Below are 18,549 nucleotides of genomic sequence, written 5' to 3'. Positions count from 1 at the left end.
TTCTTTTTTCTTTTTTTTTGTATTTTGGTCGGTCGTGGGGCTTGAACTCTGGGTCTGGGCGCTGTCCCTCAGCTCTTCAGCTCAAGGCGAGCGCTCTACCACTTGAGCTACAGTGCCACTTCCGGTTTTCTGGTGGTTTATTGGAGATAGGAGTCTCACGGTCTCTCCTGCCCGGGCTGGCTTTGAACCGCGATCCTCAGATCTCAGCCTCCTGAGTAGCTAGGATTACAGGTGTGAGCCACCAGCGCCCGGCTAAGTCCTTATTTCTTAAATTAATATTCTGACTTTTGCTTTGGAGTTGGGCTTCCTGACACGTCTTCCAGAGTCTCTCTGTTCCTTTTTTTTTTAAACACATTTCTTTAGTTATTAACATACATGTAAAGTACAAGAGTGTTTCATTGTGGTAACTCCATAGATGTATACTGTAAACGCTGAACAAGTCCCCCTCCGTTATATTCCTTACTTCTGCCAAATACTATTTGCCCCAGCCCTTTATCTTCCTTCCCTTCTTCCCTCCCTCCCTCTCTCCCTCCCTCCGTTTCTTGCTCAAGACTACCTTTCCCCCCTTGAGCCAGGGCTCCACTTCTGGCTTTCTGGCACTTTTTGGAGGTAAGAGATCAGGTCTCAGTCTCCCGAGTAGCTGGGATTCTGGGCCTCAGCTATGGGTGCCCATCCCTTTTTATTTTTAAGTTTTTCCTTGGGTGCCAGTGGTTCACGCCTGTAATCGCAGGTACAGGATCAGATTTTGGTCCTTGTGGGGAAGGGTTCAATATTCACTAGACAGCAAGTCACTTTCTCCGGGCTTAGGTGTAGTGATCACATCTGCACCAGACATCAATACTCTTCCCAGGGAATTGAATCTCCCAAACTTCAGCCAAGTTGGAAGAAAAGAGAATGTGACAATCTAACTGCTCTCCTTTACTCGATTTTTGCTTTCTAGCTATTGGCATTTTGTTGTCACCCCATTTCCAATTTCAGTTGTTTTTTTTTCTTCAGGAGCATAAACAAGCAAGAAGCAAAATCCGATGCTTGTATTAGAGTCACCGTAAGAGGGAATTTACACATCTGGCCACGTCAAGTAGCTGCATCGTTTATCCCCTGCGGACACCTGTTCTCGCGCGTGGGGAGTCCACAAGGAGAGTGCATCTCGACGCAGAGCCAAGGACTTCGGAGGGCGGAGGGGGATCCAGGGCGCTTGGGAGGAATGACAGTTGTCTAAGCTAACCACCTCCTTTGTCCCGGGAGTCGCAGCTAAGCGAGACCCCAGGGCTTCCACCTTCACCCACGCTCCGAACACGTCATGGATTGGCCAGAGCAGCACCCTCCAGGGGAAGGCTCCGCCCCTCCCTTCTGAGCAGCAGGCTCCGCCCCATCCCTAGTGAGCGGCAGGCTCCGCCCCTCCCTTCTGAGCAGCAGGCTCCGCCCCCCTCCCTTCTGAGCGGCAGGCTCCGCCCCCTCCCTAGTGAGCAGCAGGCTCCGCCCCTCCCTTCTGAGCAGCAGGCTCCGCCCCCTCCCTAGTGAGCAGCAGGCTCCGCCCCTCCCTCGGAGCGCCGGGCTCCTCGCCAGACCCGAGCGGGCTCCTGCCCTGCCCCTTCCTGCTCCGACCCTCCGCGCTGAGGACCCGCGCCCTGGCCCGCCCTGCAGCCCGGCCCTGCGGACCCGTTTGGAGGCCTGAGGTCGCGCCGCCGGTGCCGGCATGTCCACGTCCGGGCTCACTACGTGGTGGCGCCTGCTGGCGCTGCCGCTGGTGGCCGGGGCCCGCTGCCCGTGCTCGGAGCCCGCGCTCTGCCGCCCGATCCGCCACCGCCCCGACTTCGAGGTCAGGCCGCCGAGGGGCTGGGAGCGCTGGGTGCCGACTCGAGCGTCAGTCCGAGCCGTGGGCCCTCCGCTTCGCGGGCGCTCCGGGGCTGCGTGACGCCCGCTCACGGCGCCGCAGAAGCCCGCCAGCTCCTTCCCGAGCCGTGGGGACTCATCGTGAAGGAGCCCGGCGTCCGGACTGGCGTTCTGCCTGCCTTGAGCCTTAGAACCATGGGCCTGGTTGCCGTCCCCGAGCTCTCTGGCTAAAGGCTAGTTCCTACTACCCTGGGCCACAGCGCCACTTCCGGTTTTCTGGTGGCTAATTGGAGTTAAGAGTCTCACGGGCTTTCCTGCCAAGGGCTGGCTTGAACCGCGATCCTCAGATCTCAGCCTCCCGAGTAGCTAGGATTACAGGCGTGAGCCACCAGAGCATATACATGCAATATAGATCTGCATAGAGATCTATATTATCTATTATTCCTTTCCTTTATGGCACCTCGGCAAAAATAGGCCTCTCAGTAATTTTTCATTCTGATACAACAGTTTATAAAGCTTTGGGTAACATTAACCAGATACCCTTTTGAAAGCAATATTAAGAGGACCTGACTGCAGACTGATGACTTGCAGAAATAGGACAAAGTCAAGGTTCAGTCTGAAGAAAAAATACTTTGTAGACTAGGAGCAGGGCCTAGATCTTAATCCAGCAGATTAATTTTGAAGGAAGAACATTGAGGTGTCCTTTTTTTAAAAAAAAAGTATGTATGCCTTGGTTTCAAAGAAATAAAAGTGGTTAATTGCTGGGCTCAGGTGGCTGACACCTGTAAACCTAGCTCCAATTAAGTACAAAAAAAAAAAAAGCCAGAAGTGGAGTTGTGAGTCAAGTGACAGAGTGCTAGCCTGGAGCAAAATAAATAAATAAAAATAAAAAAGCTCAGGGACAGTGTCCAGGCTGGATTTCAAGTCCCAGGATCAGCCAAAAAAAAAAAAAGTGTTTCAGAGAATCTGCCAAGTGTCACTTTAAAAGAAAAACTTACAAAGTTTGATTAGAGGCTCAGAAGTGAAAGCAAAGTAACTTGACTGGCTTTAGATATATGTTTGGCTTATTTGGGTACAATCTGGTGGAAAGTCCCTACTTAAGCGAGTGATTCTGACTAGTAAAGTTGACATTGCACTTTCCTGTTAAAATTAGTTTGCTCTTTAAAAACCCAAGGCATTGGTGCTTTCAGTCTAATGGCCTTCCAATTCATCATTTTGTTTGCTTTTCTGTTTTAATAATCCAGAAGATTTATTGTTGTACACTGTGCTACAATATTTATTGTAATACACAGGAGTATTTGTGATTATTTTGAAAATCAATTATGCAAAGCAGCAAAATTATGGATTTTCCTGTATATTTTTCAATACTAGATTATGTGATCTCCATTTATACACAGGTACATGTTTGAGGATTTTGTTGTGGATTGAACCCAGACCTTTCAACCCCACTTTCTTTATATTTTTAGTTGGTTCATCCAGTTAAGGTTTCAGTGATATCACAAGCTTCTAGTATTAACCAGATAGAATCTTTATTATTTTTATTGTGCCAGTACTGGGTCTTAAACTGGCCTGGGTGCTTTCCCTTAGTTTATTCTGCTCAAGGCTGACATTCTACTACTTGAACCATAGCTCCAGTTCAGGCTTTTTTTGGGTGGTTGATTAGAAACAAGAGTCCAGGGACTTTATCAGGGTTGGCTTTGAACTGTGATTCTCAGATCTGAGCCTTTTGAGTGGTTAGGTGTAAGCTACTAGCACCTGGTTTAACGAATTCAATCTTGTCAGAACTAAAATTGGAATAAGTGGTAAGGTTTAATAAAATATGCATCCAGTGGGACATTCAATTTTCCATTCTGCAATTATTTCATTGGGCAGTTGCATAGCAGAAAAGTAAGTTACCTTGTTAATTCTGAAAAGCAAGAACAAGAGGGAGGGTAAGATTAAGGAAAGTCAGAAATGGCTGCTGAAACTGCCTCATCTCCATCCAGTCTTCTTACAGTGGTTCCTCCAAGTCTGTCTTTTTTTCTTTCTTTTGCCAGTCCTGGGCTTGAACCCAGGGCCTGGGCACTGTCCCTGAGCTAACACTCCACTACTTGAGCCACAGAGCCACTTCTGGCTTTTTTTTTGTTTTGTTTATGTGTTACTGAGGAATCAACCCAGGGCTTTATGCATGCTAGGCAAGCACTCTACCACTAAGCCACATTCCCAACCCTCATATCTGTCTTTTCAATACAAATCTTCTACCTCATTCCTACTTGTGGAGTTCCATGGATCCTAAGATAAAAGTCACAAAAATCCATGGTCTATGCAATACCACTGAATCTTGTCACCACATAACTTGTTTTATGGTTCCACACACAATCAGGATTACTGTGCCTTTATTACCTCTCCTGTTCACCTCTCTGTTCTTAGTGCCTAGCAAAATACTCCTATATGACTGGAATTCAAAAATATTTGCCAAATCAATATAAATAGCCCAGGATAGAAGAATTATATATGACCCTTGTATGCTTCTAGAATTATCTATGGGAAAAAATTGCTAGAGAAGGGTAACATCAACTGTTTTAGAATTAGACTGAACTCTAGCTGGAACTGCTAGAAACTTGAGTATTACCAAACTTCTTTCTCTTGCCTTAAGTCACCTCTTGCTCTGTCACCTCCTTAGAACTTCCTCAAATCTAGTCACTTAAACTTTTACACTCCAGTTTTACTTGAAATCATCATTGTTTCTTCCTTGGATTTATCCAACAATTCCCCTATCCTGACTCCAGTTGTGGTCCATCTTTAATCATTTCCCACTTCAGTTGAAGGGATTTTTCCAAATGCATACCTTTTTCTTTAAAAAAAAATGCTTTTGTTCTCTCCTTTTCTTTCAGAATAAAGGCTTTTTATAACTTAATCCCTACTTACCACTCTGGTACTTCTTGTGCTCTCCAAATTCCATTATAAATATGTACATGTTGGCCATACTAAATGTTTATAAAACTATATACACTCTGCTTTCATGCCTTGGCACTTGCAATGACTTCTTCTTGGTCCATCCTTCCCCACTTCGCAGGGCTAATTATTCCTCTTACTAATTAAATTGAAATCCCTAACAGAACTCACCATAAGTGCCTGGCATATGCCGGTGGCAACTTTATTCAGATGGTTTGCAGTATATGAATTTAGGTGATGGTTCTTTGCCCTGTTGTTCTGGCAGGTCTTTGTATTTGATGTTGGACAGAAAACTTGGAAATCTTATGATTGGTCACAAATTACAACTGTGGCAGCTTTTGGGAAATACGACACAGAATTGATGTGCTATGCTCATTCAAAAGGAGCCAGAATAGTGCTAAAAGGTATGTTCTTGTCAGATATATGGATCATCAACCTGATAAATTTACCTGCGTCATTGCTATAGTCCTTAACCTGTAAGTCTTTTTTTAAATGATTCTTTTTTTTGTCGTGGGGCTTGAACTCTGGGCTTGGGTGCTGTCTTGCTCGGGCTGGCTTTGAACCGTGATCCTCAGATCTCAGCCTCCTGAGTAGCTAGGATTACAGGCGTGAGCCACCGGTGCCCGTTTTAAATGCTTCTTAAGTAATATCTCTTAAATACTAAAAAATTCATTTTACAAAGAGATATATTTTTAATTGTTATTATAAAGGTGATGTATAGAGGGGTTACAGTTACATAAATCAGGGATAATTTTAAAGAATTATGTTTGGCTTGAACAAAATGTGACTAATTGGCATGCAGACCTTAAATTAATAAATTTCTGCTTCTAATTTATATTTTTATCATAATAGTTACTTTGGAGATTAGTGAGCAATGTCTTTCTATTATTTGGTATAATATTTCTTTATTTGGAAAACCTGGAGGCTTAGTGTTGCAAAAATAATGACATTATTATCGTTGAAGACATGGTGTCTTTGGAAATGTGCTTGTGACAAAGAAATGGCATTTAACTGAAAAGCATATGTTCAGATGATATGTATTTCATCCACAGGAGATGTATCCCTAAAGGATATTGTTGATCCCACTTTCAGAGCATCCTGGATAACTCAGAAAGTTAAATTGGCCCAAACTCAGTATATGGATGGAATTAATCTAGACATAGAGCAAGAAGTTAATTGTTCATCACCTGAATATGATGCATTAACAGCTTTAGTCAAAGAAACCACAGACTCTTTCCATCGTGAGATTGAGGGATCACAGGTAAAAAACACTCATTTTCTTTTAAAACTCTATTTTTTCCATATCAAAATGGATTATGAAGATCTGATTCTAGTTTATAGTAAACAAAGATTTCAGCATGTATTCATTAAACATTATGTTGCTCTTTTGATGCTTATTTAAGTAATTTTATGGTCCTAAGTCTGTACTCTGTTCACCTAAAAATAAAACACTAGGATTGTTCACCTACTTTCCTTGAAAGCGGGGTTATCAGTATTAAATACTTGGACATGGTGGGTGCCTACCTGTAATCACAGTAATTAGAAAGTAGAGCTATGAGGATCCCAATCCAAGGCTAGTCTGGGCAAGATTTTGAGACCCTATCTGAAAAACTAAGAATAAAATGGACTTGAAGCATGGCTTAAGTGATAAAGAATATTTGCCTAGCAAACACAAGGCCCTTAGTTCAATCCCAGGTACTAACAGAAAAAAAAGTTTAATCCATTGTACACACACACACACACACACAGAGCTAGTGGTCTCCTACGTTAGCCATAACTACACTTCCAGTTTTCTGGCGGTTAATTGAACATAAGAGTCTCATGGGGGCTGGGAAGGTGGCTCAGTGGTAGAGCGCTTGCCTTGCATGCATAAGGCCCTGTGTTTGATTCCTCAGCACCACATAAGCAAAAAGAAAAAAGCCGGAAGTGGCGCTGTGGCTCAAGTGGTAGAGCTGAAGAGCTGAGGGACAGCACCCAGGCCCAGAGTTCAGGCCCCACGACCGGGACCCCCCCCCCAAAAAAAAAAGAGTCTTATGGACGTCCCTGCCTGGGCAGGTTTTGAACTGTAGTCCTCAGATCTCAGCTTCCTGAGTAGTAGGATTACAAGCATTAGCAACCAGCTAATGCCGCTATTCTTAACCCAGTCTCACAATCAGCTGACTGTGCTTGTGTAAAACTCAGCAACATTGACTGAGTGAGTCTGGGTTAGAGCCTAGAGACCTGCCTTTTCAGTTTCTGGTATGTTGTTCATATATATTTTAGAATTATAGGTAGAATAATAAGAATGACATAAGGACATATGATTTTAGGTGAGTAGGGAGGTCTGTCACTATGGAATTCACCTTTTCAGATGAACACACCACAGATGAAGGATAGCAAGCACCTGACATTCAATGTACTTTGCCCTTCTCTTCCCAAGTTTTGATCTCAGAAAATTTTCTTTTGATTTTTAGCTAGCTGTTACTAGTAGGCTAGAATTGGTATGTGGAAAACAGCCTATTTTCCAGTTCCAAGGACAAGATAAAGAGACCTTGAGAAGGAATATCTATTTCCATATTTGAGGGTGAGTGAAACAATTTAGACAACTATGCCAAGCTTATATTAGATTAATCAGTGGAAGGAACAATTGCAAATGTAGGACAGATTGTAAAAGACCTAGAATATCTGAGTATACTCTTGTTTCCTCTGTGTTTGTGTGTGTGTGGGGGGGAGGTTATGTTTTTGTGGGTTTTTTTTGTTGTTGTTCTAACACTGGGGCTTGAACTCAGGGCCCTAAGCTCTTACTCTGCTGTTTTGTTCCTAGCTGACCCTGCACCACGAGTCATACCCCCAGTTCTGGCTTTTTGCTGGTTAGCTGGAAATAAGAATCTTTGGATTTGTCTGCTGCTGGCTTTGAGCCACAATCCTCAGATAGCAGCTTTCTGAGTAACTAGGATTATAGGCATGATACTGGGATACTGGGTAGGGGAGTATTCTATATGTAATGGATTATGTGTGGAAAGTAGTGTTTTGAGAGGTTCTGTAGTAGTATACAAAGACAGAAGAGAACAAGTGGAGGGAGAAAGTGTGAGCAAATACAGCCATTATATTTATTGACATTATGTAAAAATTGAACTGTATAACTTGAGGGTAGAGATGGGATGGGGAAAATGGAGCAAATGATAGAAAGTGTGACATTGATCATGATGCATTGTGCAGTTCTGATACTGAAATCCCTATGTACAACCACATAAACAAACAAACAAACAAATAAATAAATAATTGAGTAAGGAAGACTAGAATGTATTTATTGAACTGTCTAGTAAGTAGAGATTTACAGTATGGAATGACAGGATTCCATAATCTGAGCACTCAACAAATGTTTAGTAAGTATTTGTTGTATGAAGTGATTAGTGAAAAGGAAGGGAAAGAATAACTTTTGAAAGACTACTCAAAGGAAAATGTGAAGTTAGGGAAGAAAAGAGTCAGAACATGGTCCAATGGTCCTTATCTGGTGACTAGGAAAAAAAGACCAAAATGGAGTCTCTGAGTGGGAAAGCTGGCTTATTTATGTTCACAAAATTGTATTCACAGAAGTAAAGAGCTAGAAGGGTTGGAAGCATGGCTCATATGCTACCGAGTATTTCTCAGTATCTAAGCAAAAATGTCAGATATCAAGTTTGGGTCTCAGTCTCAGCCAGTGAACTAGAAGAGCTGAAAACTTCCTTGAAGATTTCTTTCTAAACTATCATTTTATATTCATATATTTATATTCATATTGAATATTTCATATACAGATACCTTAAGTGACTTTGCATATTAAAATGGAGCCGAAGGCTGGTGGCTCAAGTGGTAGAGCATCTATTAGTCAAGTGCCAGGTTTTGAGTTTAAACCCTAGTACTACCAAATAAATAAATAAAAAGAGCATTAAAAAAAACTTCATTAAGACTAGAATCTAAGCCAAGACTAAGACTAGAATCAAGCCACGACTATAATCTAAGTCTTTGATTTCTTGTTTAATGTGAGATAATATGCTACTTTCTCATTAATATAAGATCAACTATGACAGGAAGATAGTCTTAGTATTCAGGAGATAGGGATGGAATAACAAAATGGAATTGAAATGGAATAACAAAATATAGTTGAAACTCTGCTTGAGGTAGTCATTTATTTTTCCTATTACTATAATACAGCTTCTGTTTTAAATTGTAGACAATGACAGATGGGACCAATATGTACAAATTTCATATTATGACCTATTTTAGTGTAGAACTAAGAAAGGTTTGTAGCCTTATTTTTAAGTAATACCTGAAGAAGTATAAAGAGAACTTTGAGAAAGTCTCGAAAGAGTTTTGCTAAGATAAACTAGCCAATTATAAAAATTTTACTTCAAGTGTCTCAAATTTTTATTATATTAACTAAAAGAATTTTGGGATTTTAAAGTATTTCTTTCATACATTAAAATAATGTGTAGTAATATTTAGTTAAAGCACTAAATAGATATTTTGAAGAAGCTTTGGCTTACTGAATGCTTGGTCACCATTCATTTTTGAAAGATAATATGTCACTTAGGTTTATTAGAATATTTCCATAAGTGTTTTCAGCATTTTGAGTTGAAAAGCTTGTAACTGTGCACCATAAAACTCTACAGTTCTCTAACTGTAATACTAGACCAAAGCCATGAAATATGATTGTGAATCAGGTACTCACACTATAGCCAGGTTGTGTCAACTTGACGGGCAACTACTTTTAATAACTTTTATATTTGCATTTTTTAGTGTGTCTTTATTCTTCATTTGCCTTTAAACCTGCTTATTTTAATCAGCTGAACTACCAGTCCAGGGTCTGAAGATAATTGAGTGTAAAACTCCTCTTCTGTATAATGTCCTTCTCCCGGCAATTGTACATCCAAATACACACATATAGGCCAGTCTAATGTCAAAAATATATTTCTTAGTGTCAAATCTTAAATTCATGCACTGTAAGCAGTTCTTTTTTCCTATTGTAGTATGAAGCAAGAAAATACATAATAAAAACGTCTGCTATTATATGCATGTTTGATTATATTATGTGACATATTATGTTTCTCAAAGGTAACCTTTGATGTAGCTTGGTCTCCAAAAAACATAGACAGAAGATGCTATAATTATACTGGAATTGCAGATGCTTGTGACTTTCTTTTTGTGATGTCTTATGATGAACAAAGTCAGGTCTGGTCAGAATGTGTTGCAGCAGCCAATGCTCCCTATAATCAGACATTAACTGGTAAGAATCTACAGAATGATCATTAGTTATATTAACTCCACAACTGCAGACATTAGGTATCTTTTAATACTCTTAAATTATTTGCATATCCTTTCTATATGTAAAGCATGCTTGAAACGTAAAAATCACTTGTTTGGAGGGCTTTAATAGTTACAAAATGTTTTAAAACTTTGAAGTTTTCACTTAATTCTTGTAATAACCTTGTGAGATAGCTATATTATCACTAACCCTCTATTATAGATGGTTACTAACCCTCTATTATAGATGGTTATACAACTGTTAAGTATTATATATTGGGACTCTAACTTCAAGTCTAACATTTTTGCCATGCAGTCACTTAAGGAAGATATTTATCTAGACTCTGACAGAATGTTTTTGTTAAAATAATCCTTAGTTTAAGAGAAGAGATAATTATGAGTACCAACCACAAATGAACAGAATTGGCTTTATCTTTTTGTTATTTTGATGTGTGTGTGTGTGTATGTGTTTGTGTTTGATTTTGAGACAAGTTCTCACTATGCAGCCTAGTATGGTCTCTCTTGATTCTATTTAAACATCTCAAATGTTAGAAATACAAATGTGCACCATCCTGCCCAGCAACTTTATATTATTCAATATTAGTATTTGCAACATATTAAATATTGGATTACTATTAGAACTGAGAATACCAATGACCTCCCATTCATATGATTTGGTCTTTGTATTTTTCTCTACAAAATTTGGGTTAGCTCAGGAGGCATAGGGTAGGAAGTTTTCAGTCTAAGGTCAACTCTGGGCAAAAAATGTGACTCTGAAAAGTAAACTAAAGCACAAATAATAGCAAATGGGAAGATCTGAGTTCAAACCCCAGTATTGGAAAAAAGAATAAATTCATATTGGGTTATTTCCCACCAATTGAATAAAAGATGGTTTGCTGGCTTTTGAACTTAGATGAAATTTCTAGAGCAGTTACTTTTGATATGTAAATATTTTTTCTTTTTCATATAGAAATTGAAATGTTAGAATCTGGACTCATTTTTCATCATATCCTAATTGTTTGGATACATTAGTCTGGTCATAAACATATTCTGTTGAAATTCAGAAACATCATAACTTATAACAACTTTATAATTATAAAGCAATTATTTAATTTAGGAATCCCAACTCTGTATCACCCAATGGAAAAGATATTGTACACTGTAAATAACACATTAATTTTCACATATGCTTGGAAATGAAGCATTCCCCATCCCTATTTTTAAATATTTAACAGAGCAAGTAACATTAAAGGCTCTGAAAAACAATAAACTTATTTAATTCAACACTCTGGATAGTCAAGGAATATTTCATGGTAGGAAAACATGTTTGCAGCACTGGACAGGAAAAGGATTGGTAGGTCTAGCATTTATTCATCTCTCTTTTTGTTTCCTACAACTCTATCATTAGGATACTTCTGTGATATTTGTAAAACATGGGGCACTTATGCTTTCAATTGGAAATTTTGAGTGCATTGCTGCCAAGAAGTACATGATTTATAGAACTTGTTTGAAACTTTAGAATCTAATAAAACAAATGTATCATCTTTATAGCTTATTGATGAGATCAAGATGCCATACTTTCTAGAGTTTTTTTTTTTTTTCTGGGTCCAGTTGTGGGGCCTGAACTCTGGACCTGGGCGCTATCCCTCAGCTCTTCAGCTCAAGGCTAGTGCTCTACCACTTGAGCCACAGAGCCACTTTCGGCTTTTTTCTTTTTGCTTATGTGGTGCTGAGGAATCAAACCCAGAGCCTCATGCATGCAAGGCAAGCGCTCTACCACTGAGCCACCTTCCCAGCCCTAGAGTTGTATTTTCTGAATTTTGTTTTAATATGATCAGAATTGTTTTGGATGTTTTATCTTACTCAAAAGAAATCGTTTAGAAATAAAGATGTAATAAACTGAATTTTTTCATTCATTCTCACAAAATGCTGTGGATTGAACCCAGGGCATCAAATGTGCTAGGCATTCACATTTACTACCAAGCCACACTCCCAGCAGGAGTTATAATTCTTCAGTGTTGACTTTTATAATATCATGGTAGAGAAACACAATTGGAATTTTGCATAAGTGTACCTGTGTTTACAAACCAAAATTCTAAATGGTTGCATAATTTGTATGAATGCATTTATAGATATAGGAAGGGTAAGCTAAGTTTTTTCTATCCCTCTGACTAGGATATAATGACTACATCAAGATGGGCATTAACCCTAAGAAACTTGTAATGGGTGTTCCCTGGTATGGTTATGATTATACCTGCCTGAATCTATCTGAGGTAAGAAGAGGTTGTTTGTATTTAATTTCCCACAATTATATATTTTGCATCTCTATGACTATATAACCAATTTATATAAAAATTTTGAAATACAAGTTGAGACTAAATATTTGTTTTTAATTATTTAGTCCCATAGGTGCTTCTGAATGTTATACCTTTTTTTCAGTTAGGAATTATTTAACTTTTGTTCTTTAGAGATAGTTTGTCTACTTGTAGCTTTTATTTAATTTCTAACTATGGGTTTTAATTTTTCTTCTGTTTGGGTCTTAAGAGTTACTTGATAGTCTAGTTAACAAACATTTTTTTGTCTAGGAGCACATTTGTACCATTGCAAAAGTCCCTTTCCGGGGGGCTCCTTGTAGTGATGCCGCAGGACGTCAGGTGCCCTATAAAACTATCATGAAGCAAATAAATAGTTCTTTTTCTGGAAGTCAATGGAATAAATATCAACAGGCTCCTTATTATAACTATAAAGTAAGTCTTTGACAGACTTGGAAGATATATTGTCTTAGTTTTCATAACTGTGTATTTTATAACTAAATATTTGGTATTAGGAATCTCTGTCTCTGCTGTTAACATGAGTAAACTTGTCTATGAATGTATGTCATCAAGAACTCTAGTTTCCTGGGGAACAACTCAAGTTGTGCTAATAATACAACATCCTTCTTGGGCCACTTCATTTTAGATGAAATATAAAAATACGCATATCATGAACAGGTCTTTCCCAATAGTCGACAGTTAAGATGTCATCTTTTGAAAGGTCTTTAGGCCAAAAATAGGTTACTAGTTCTAAATGACTCCATTTCAAAGTAGCCTAAAGCTTCTGATGAGACTCAGGGCAGAATAAAGCTGAGAGGAAATATCATCGTAGGCTTTACAATGCAAAACTTGTTACCTTTCAAATTAATTATTAAAATAACTTATATGTAATGTTAAAGATTATATGTAATATTAAATGGCTTAGGTGGTAGAATACAGTCAGTGAGTGAAAGCATCAGATACTGAGTTGGACTTCTGGTCTTGTGGGGGAAAATATATAGAAGGAAGCCTGAAGAAATACAGTAAACTATTAGTGATTGTGACAGGTAATATTTGAATACTGTATTGCTATAGTTTTGAATACTAAAATGCTATACCAGATAGACAAAGAAATGTTTGATTCTCAAAATTAACATTTAGCATAAAAACATTTTCAAGTCTTAAAGATTGAAGTACAAATAATCAGAGCATTTTACATTATGTTCCTTTAAAATAAGTCCTAAAATGCTGTAAGTTAATGCTGGAAAGATTTCTAGTATGTGTGTGTGTATGTGCCAGAATCAGGGATTGAACTCAGGGCCTCATGTTCTCAGCTTTTTCACTCATGGATGGCATTCTTCCACTTGAACCATGCCTCCTGTTCTAAGTTTTTGCTGGTAACCTGGAGATAGATTTATTCGTCCCAGCTGGCTTCAACCTGTGATCCTCGCTAAAATTATAGGCATAAGCTACTGGTGCTTGGTGAGTCCAGCAATTTTTGATGGAAAATTGGAGACAGAGGCTCATGGACTTTTTTGCTCAGACTGATTTTGAACCAAGATCCTCAGATCTCAGCCTCCTCAGTATGAAGGATTGTAGGCATGAGCCACTGATACCTGGTCAAGATAAATGTTGTTGACTTATTATCTGATACTCATTTATAAAATATGGCAACCAACACACTACTATATAGAATAAATTAGAATTAATATACACATAGAGCCTGTGTATCAATTACATAGGATATATATGTTAAGCTTATATAAGATATATGTGTATATATATATATATATATATATGTCAAGCCTTCCAAACTTCAGATTCAAAATTATAACCCTATTAGTTAAATTAGGATGTATTATAATCCTCTTTTCTGAGAATTGTTAATATTATACACACATACAAACACGCACATATACATGCACACATACATTCCATGGTCAAATATATTTAGAAAACACTGTATACCATATGTCTTAGAGATTTCTAAGTTGTTAAAGGATTTAAGAAGTGCTATAATATATAAAGCCACTTAATTATTTAACATGGAACCCCCAATTTCATAGCTATCTCTGAAACACATAGGGGAATAGTGTTTCATGAGTATAATTTATAACAACTTTGATACTCAATTACATTTAATTTAAAACATAATTACTATAGTTATATTTATAATATGTAATAAGATTAAATGATAGGCCATACTTTAATACGCTGGTTTTTCTTATCCCTGACTTACTTTCTTTAATGAGTTATAAGATGCAGGAATATATTTTTTCTAAAGACTTTAATGAACAAGAAAAATTTATATATGTATATATATGCTTACAGTGTACAAATGTTTTTTATATGCATACACTGGAATAATGGTTAAATCAAACTGCTGACACACATTACTTCACATACTTTTATGGTGAGCTTACTTAAAATTTCAGCAATTATCATCTGTAGTTCATTGCTGTTAACAGTAGTCATGATGATGTATAAATGATCCCTTGAACTTATTTCTTGTATTTATCTGAAGTACTGTGTCCTTTGGCCAATAACACATTCACCCACCTATGGCCTCTGATAACCACACCTTTTTAGTTTCTATTAAGTGTGTACATTAAGTGTGTATATTTAATTTCTTAGACACATTTCTCCATTTAAAAATGTTTTTGATTAATGTATAAATTGTACATATTAATGGAGTTTAATGTGATATTTCAACCCATGCATACAACATGCACTGAATTAGCCTTTTTCTCTTTCATGATTTATTTATGTATGGCACCTCTGAGCTTCTGTCCTCTAAATCTTCATAAAATACATAGTAGGTTTTTGTGAACTATATACTTACCATTTTATACTTTCAAACACCAGAATGTACTCCTTCTATCTGACTGTGTTTTGGTAACTATAATCTAACCAGAACATATTCTCTGAGGTCAAAGAATTAAGAAAACATTCTAGTGAGCATTGGAAGCCATTTAATGGCACTTTAGAAAAGAGTCTCGTTTATAAGTGCTACATTTCTCTTTTTTATTCATTATGTATTAGTAAAAAATCCAGTTTCCATTTTGTTTGAAGAGATTCATTCTGCTTCAGCAATAGCAGTTTCATCTTGGACTCAATGTTCTGGAAAGCATATGTTTTAATAATGCTTAAATCAACCAATTTACTGTTTGATCATTCCCTATTTTGAGACACTTAACAATATTAAAAATGTTCAGTTATTGGCTAGAATGATGGCATATTCAAAATGGGTATACCTTTGAGTTTGCCTTTGAATCTTCAAAAATCTTTCATATTATTTACAGACTTTACAAGTTTCCCTTTAGTCAAAATTGACAAATGCCTAGAGCATTATGCATGGTTTCATCTAAAAATGTTAAAGGATGGGGATAACAACTGGGTGTGGTGGTAGTGACTTGTCTAATTCTACCCCTTGAAAGGCTAACACAGCAGGATGGAATTTGAAGGCAGCCTGGCCTAAATAAATCACAAACCAAACCAAAAAAAGAGAATGGGGTACAAGATATAAAATGAGTTTTTTTTTAAATGAGATATTCTTGAATATAAGGAATCTACCATATTAAAATATACCACAGTTTATTCATTTACCAAGTTCTACCATTAAACATTACTGGCATTTGGGCTGGATGCATGGCTCAAGCAGGAGAGTGCCTGCATAGCAAGCATGAAGCCTTGAGTTCAAAATCTAGTAAGTCCAATACAATATATTACTGGCATTCATTTAGTGTTGTCCTTCAGTAGTCTCAAATGTATATAAAATCAGAAAATTATCTTTAGTAGTAGTCTTTTCTTTTTTTCCTTCCTTCCTTCCTTCCTTCCTTCCTTCCTTCCTTCCTTCCTTCCTTCCTTCCTTCCTCCTTCCTTCCTCCCTCCCTCCTTCCTTCCTTCTTACCTACCTACCTACCTACCTACCTACCTTCCTACCTTCCTACCTTCCTACTACCTACTTACCTTTATTGAAGGTAGGGGTGTTGATTCTGGCACTTGAACTCTGGGCCTGGGCACTGTCCCTGAGCTTTTTTTTGCTCAAGGCTAGCACTCTACAACTTTAGCCACAGATCCACTTTGGTCTTGGTATATTTTGATCCTTTTGGCATTTTGGTGGCTGAGATAAGAGTCTCACAGACTTTCTTGCTTGGGCTGGCTTTAAACCTTCATCCTCAGATCTCAGTCTCCTGAGTTGCTAGGATTACAGGTGTGAGCCACCAGACCCTGGTTGTCTTTTATCTCTTGTCTGAGAGGAGGTTTTATAGGGTAGAAGGTACCATTATCTAGTTTATGGTTCTAAAGCATTATCTAGTTTATGGTTCTAAAGTCACTGATGGAGTCACTTGTAATAGTCTTTTAAAAAGAATCAATTTTGTAAGACTGACAAAATGAGATTCTTTCCTCCCCCATTCCCATTACCTTTGGCTGATTCATCATAGATAAAAATCATTCCTGAAGCCCCTAGCTAGGCACACTTCCAGGAACTGTAGAAAATACAAAACACTGTATAAGCTGGTTTTAGTGGATAACAATAGTGATTCCTAACTTTCATTGCATTTCAGAATCACCTAATAGAACATTAAAACACAACATATTCACACACACACACACACACACACACACACACACACACACACACACACACACACACACACACACACACACACACACTAGCATCAACCCTAGATTTTGCTTTGATAGGTTTAATGTGGTATGGAGCAAAGGAATCTGTACTTTGAAAAGGTCTACAATGATTCTGATGTGCATTTGGTTGCTAATCTTTAGATCAGATCACAGAAAGAATCTTAGGACATGAGAAGGAACTTAAATAGAATATACTAGAAGAAGTGGAGCTGTGGCTCAAGTAGTGGAGTGCTACTTTGGGTGCAAAAGCTAAATGACAATGCCCAGGCCCTGAGTTCAAATTCCATATTGACATTAAAAATATGCTTCTCCCTTGGATTGTAGGCATGACTCAGGTGACAGAGTGCTAGCCAGTGAGCATTAATTAGTTCCTTGAATCTTTTGTGTGGTATATGTGTACGTGATGATACAGGTGCTTGAACTCAGGGCCTAAGTGATATCTTAGCTTTTTCACTCAAGGCTAGTGCTCTGCCATTCGAGCCATAGCTCCAGTTCTGGCTTTTTGCTAATTAAGTGGAGATAAATCTCTTGGATTTTCCTGCCCAGGCTGGCTTTGAACCACCTCCTGAGTATTCAGGAATATAGGCCTGGGCCACTGGCATCCAGCCTTTCTGAATCATAGGATCCTTTCTGAATCATAGAATCCTTTTTTGAATCATAGGATCTTTTCTGAATCCTTCCTGAATCATAGGATGTAAGGACTTTCTTTCTTCACTGTACTGAATACTTTAAATTTCCATTTTAATTTTCTTGTATAGGATCCTGCTGGCCATTTTCATCAAGTATGGTATGATAACCCTCAAAGCATTTCTTTAAAGGCAGCGTATATCCAAAACCATGACTTACGGGGCATTGGTATGTGGAATGCAAACTCTCTTGACTACTCTAAAGATACTGTCGCCAAACAGCAAACTGAAGAAATGTGGAAAGCCTTAAAGCCAAAGCTATGACAGAGATGAACATCTTTTGTTTAACTACTAAGATTTAGAAAAATGTTCTGTATCAAAGACCTAAATTCTTCAAGAGAAAAAAATGTGTACACTTTGGCCATATTGCTGTAACTTTAGTTATTAGTGTACTCAAAACTAAATAAAAAATAAGAACTACTTTGAGTTCAGAAACTACACCTTTTAAGTATCCAGGAAGATATGGTAAGAAATGCATCAACTTACTATATAAATATTCTTCTGTGTTCTAACATTATAATACAAATAGGAACACTTTCTAAAATTGCTATGCTAATGTTTCCCTTGATATCAGACATACTCATAAAAAATTTGAATCTGGAGATGTCACGGAAATGGAGGGGTGAATATGATCAAAGGTCCATATGTATAAACATGTCATAATGACCCTCATTTTGTACAATTAATATCTACTAATAAAAAGAATATGTATAGTTTGAAGTAAAATTGAGAAGTGGGTTTTTTGTACTTTCTTTCACAATAAATCTTGTATTTGAAACCTGGAATTTTACATCTTTACATCATCTAACTGGTGAAAATAAAGTTTGGCTTTCTGACTCCTTATAGTATGTACTCGCGTTCTGAGTGTGCCCTGCAGTCATTTACACCGCAAG

The 18,549-nt window shown here is 37.9% G+C and overlaps 1 protein-coding gene across 1 annotated transcript; it reads left to right on the top strand.

Annotated features, from left to right (window-relative positions):
• The first annotated feature begins 1,619 nt into the window (after positions 1-1,619).
• Ctbs (chitobiase, di-N-acetyl-) lies at positions 1,620-18,348 on the top strand. The gene is made up of 7 exons (XM_013018338.1): positions 1,620-1,819; positions 5,033-5,171; positions 5,820-6,028; positions 9,841-10,012; positions 12,205-12,302; positions 12,615-12,776; positions 17,729-18,348. Exons 1-7 carry the CDS (start codon positions 1,697-1,699, stop codon positions 17,918-17,920), a joined length of 1,095 nt encoding a protein of 364 aa, XP_012873792.1. The 5' UTR covers positions 1,620-1,696; the 3' UTR covers positions 17,921-18,348.
• The last annotated feature ends 201 nt before the right edge of the window (positions 18,349-18,549 follow it).

Source organism: Dipodomys ordii, unplaced genomic scaffold (genome assembly GCF_000151885.1).
Source record: "Dipodomys ordii isolate 6190 unplaced genomic scaffold, Dord_2.0 Scaffold39, whole genome shotgun sequence".
NCBI classification, from domain to species: domain Eukaryota; kingdom Metazoa; phylum Chordata; class Mammalia; order Rodentia; family Heteromyidae; genus Dipodomys; species Dipodomys ordii.
The sequence above is the reverse complement of the archived record's forward strand: the minus strand, read 5'-3'. Positions and strand labels throughout refer to the sequence as shown.

Coding starts and splice junctions, on each gene's coding strand:
- Ctbs (XM_013018338.1), top strand. CDS start 1,697: ATGTCCACGTCCGGGCTCACTACGTGGTGGCGCCTGCTGGCGCTGCCG. Junction 5,172..5,819: donor AGCCAGAATAGTGCTAAAAG/GTATGTTCTTGT, acceptor TTTCATCCACAG/GAGATGTATCCCTAAAGGAT. Junction 12,777..17,728: donor CTCCTTATTATAACTATAAA/GTAAGTCTTTGA, acceptor TTTCTTGTATAG/GATCCTGCTGGCCATTTTCA.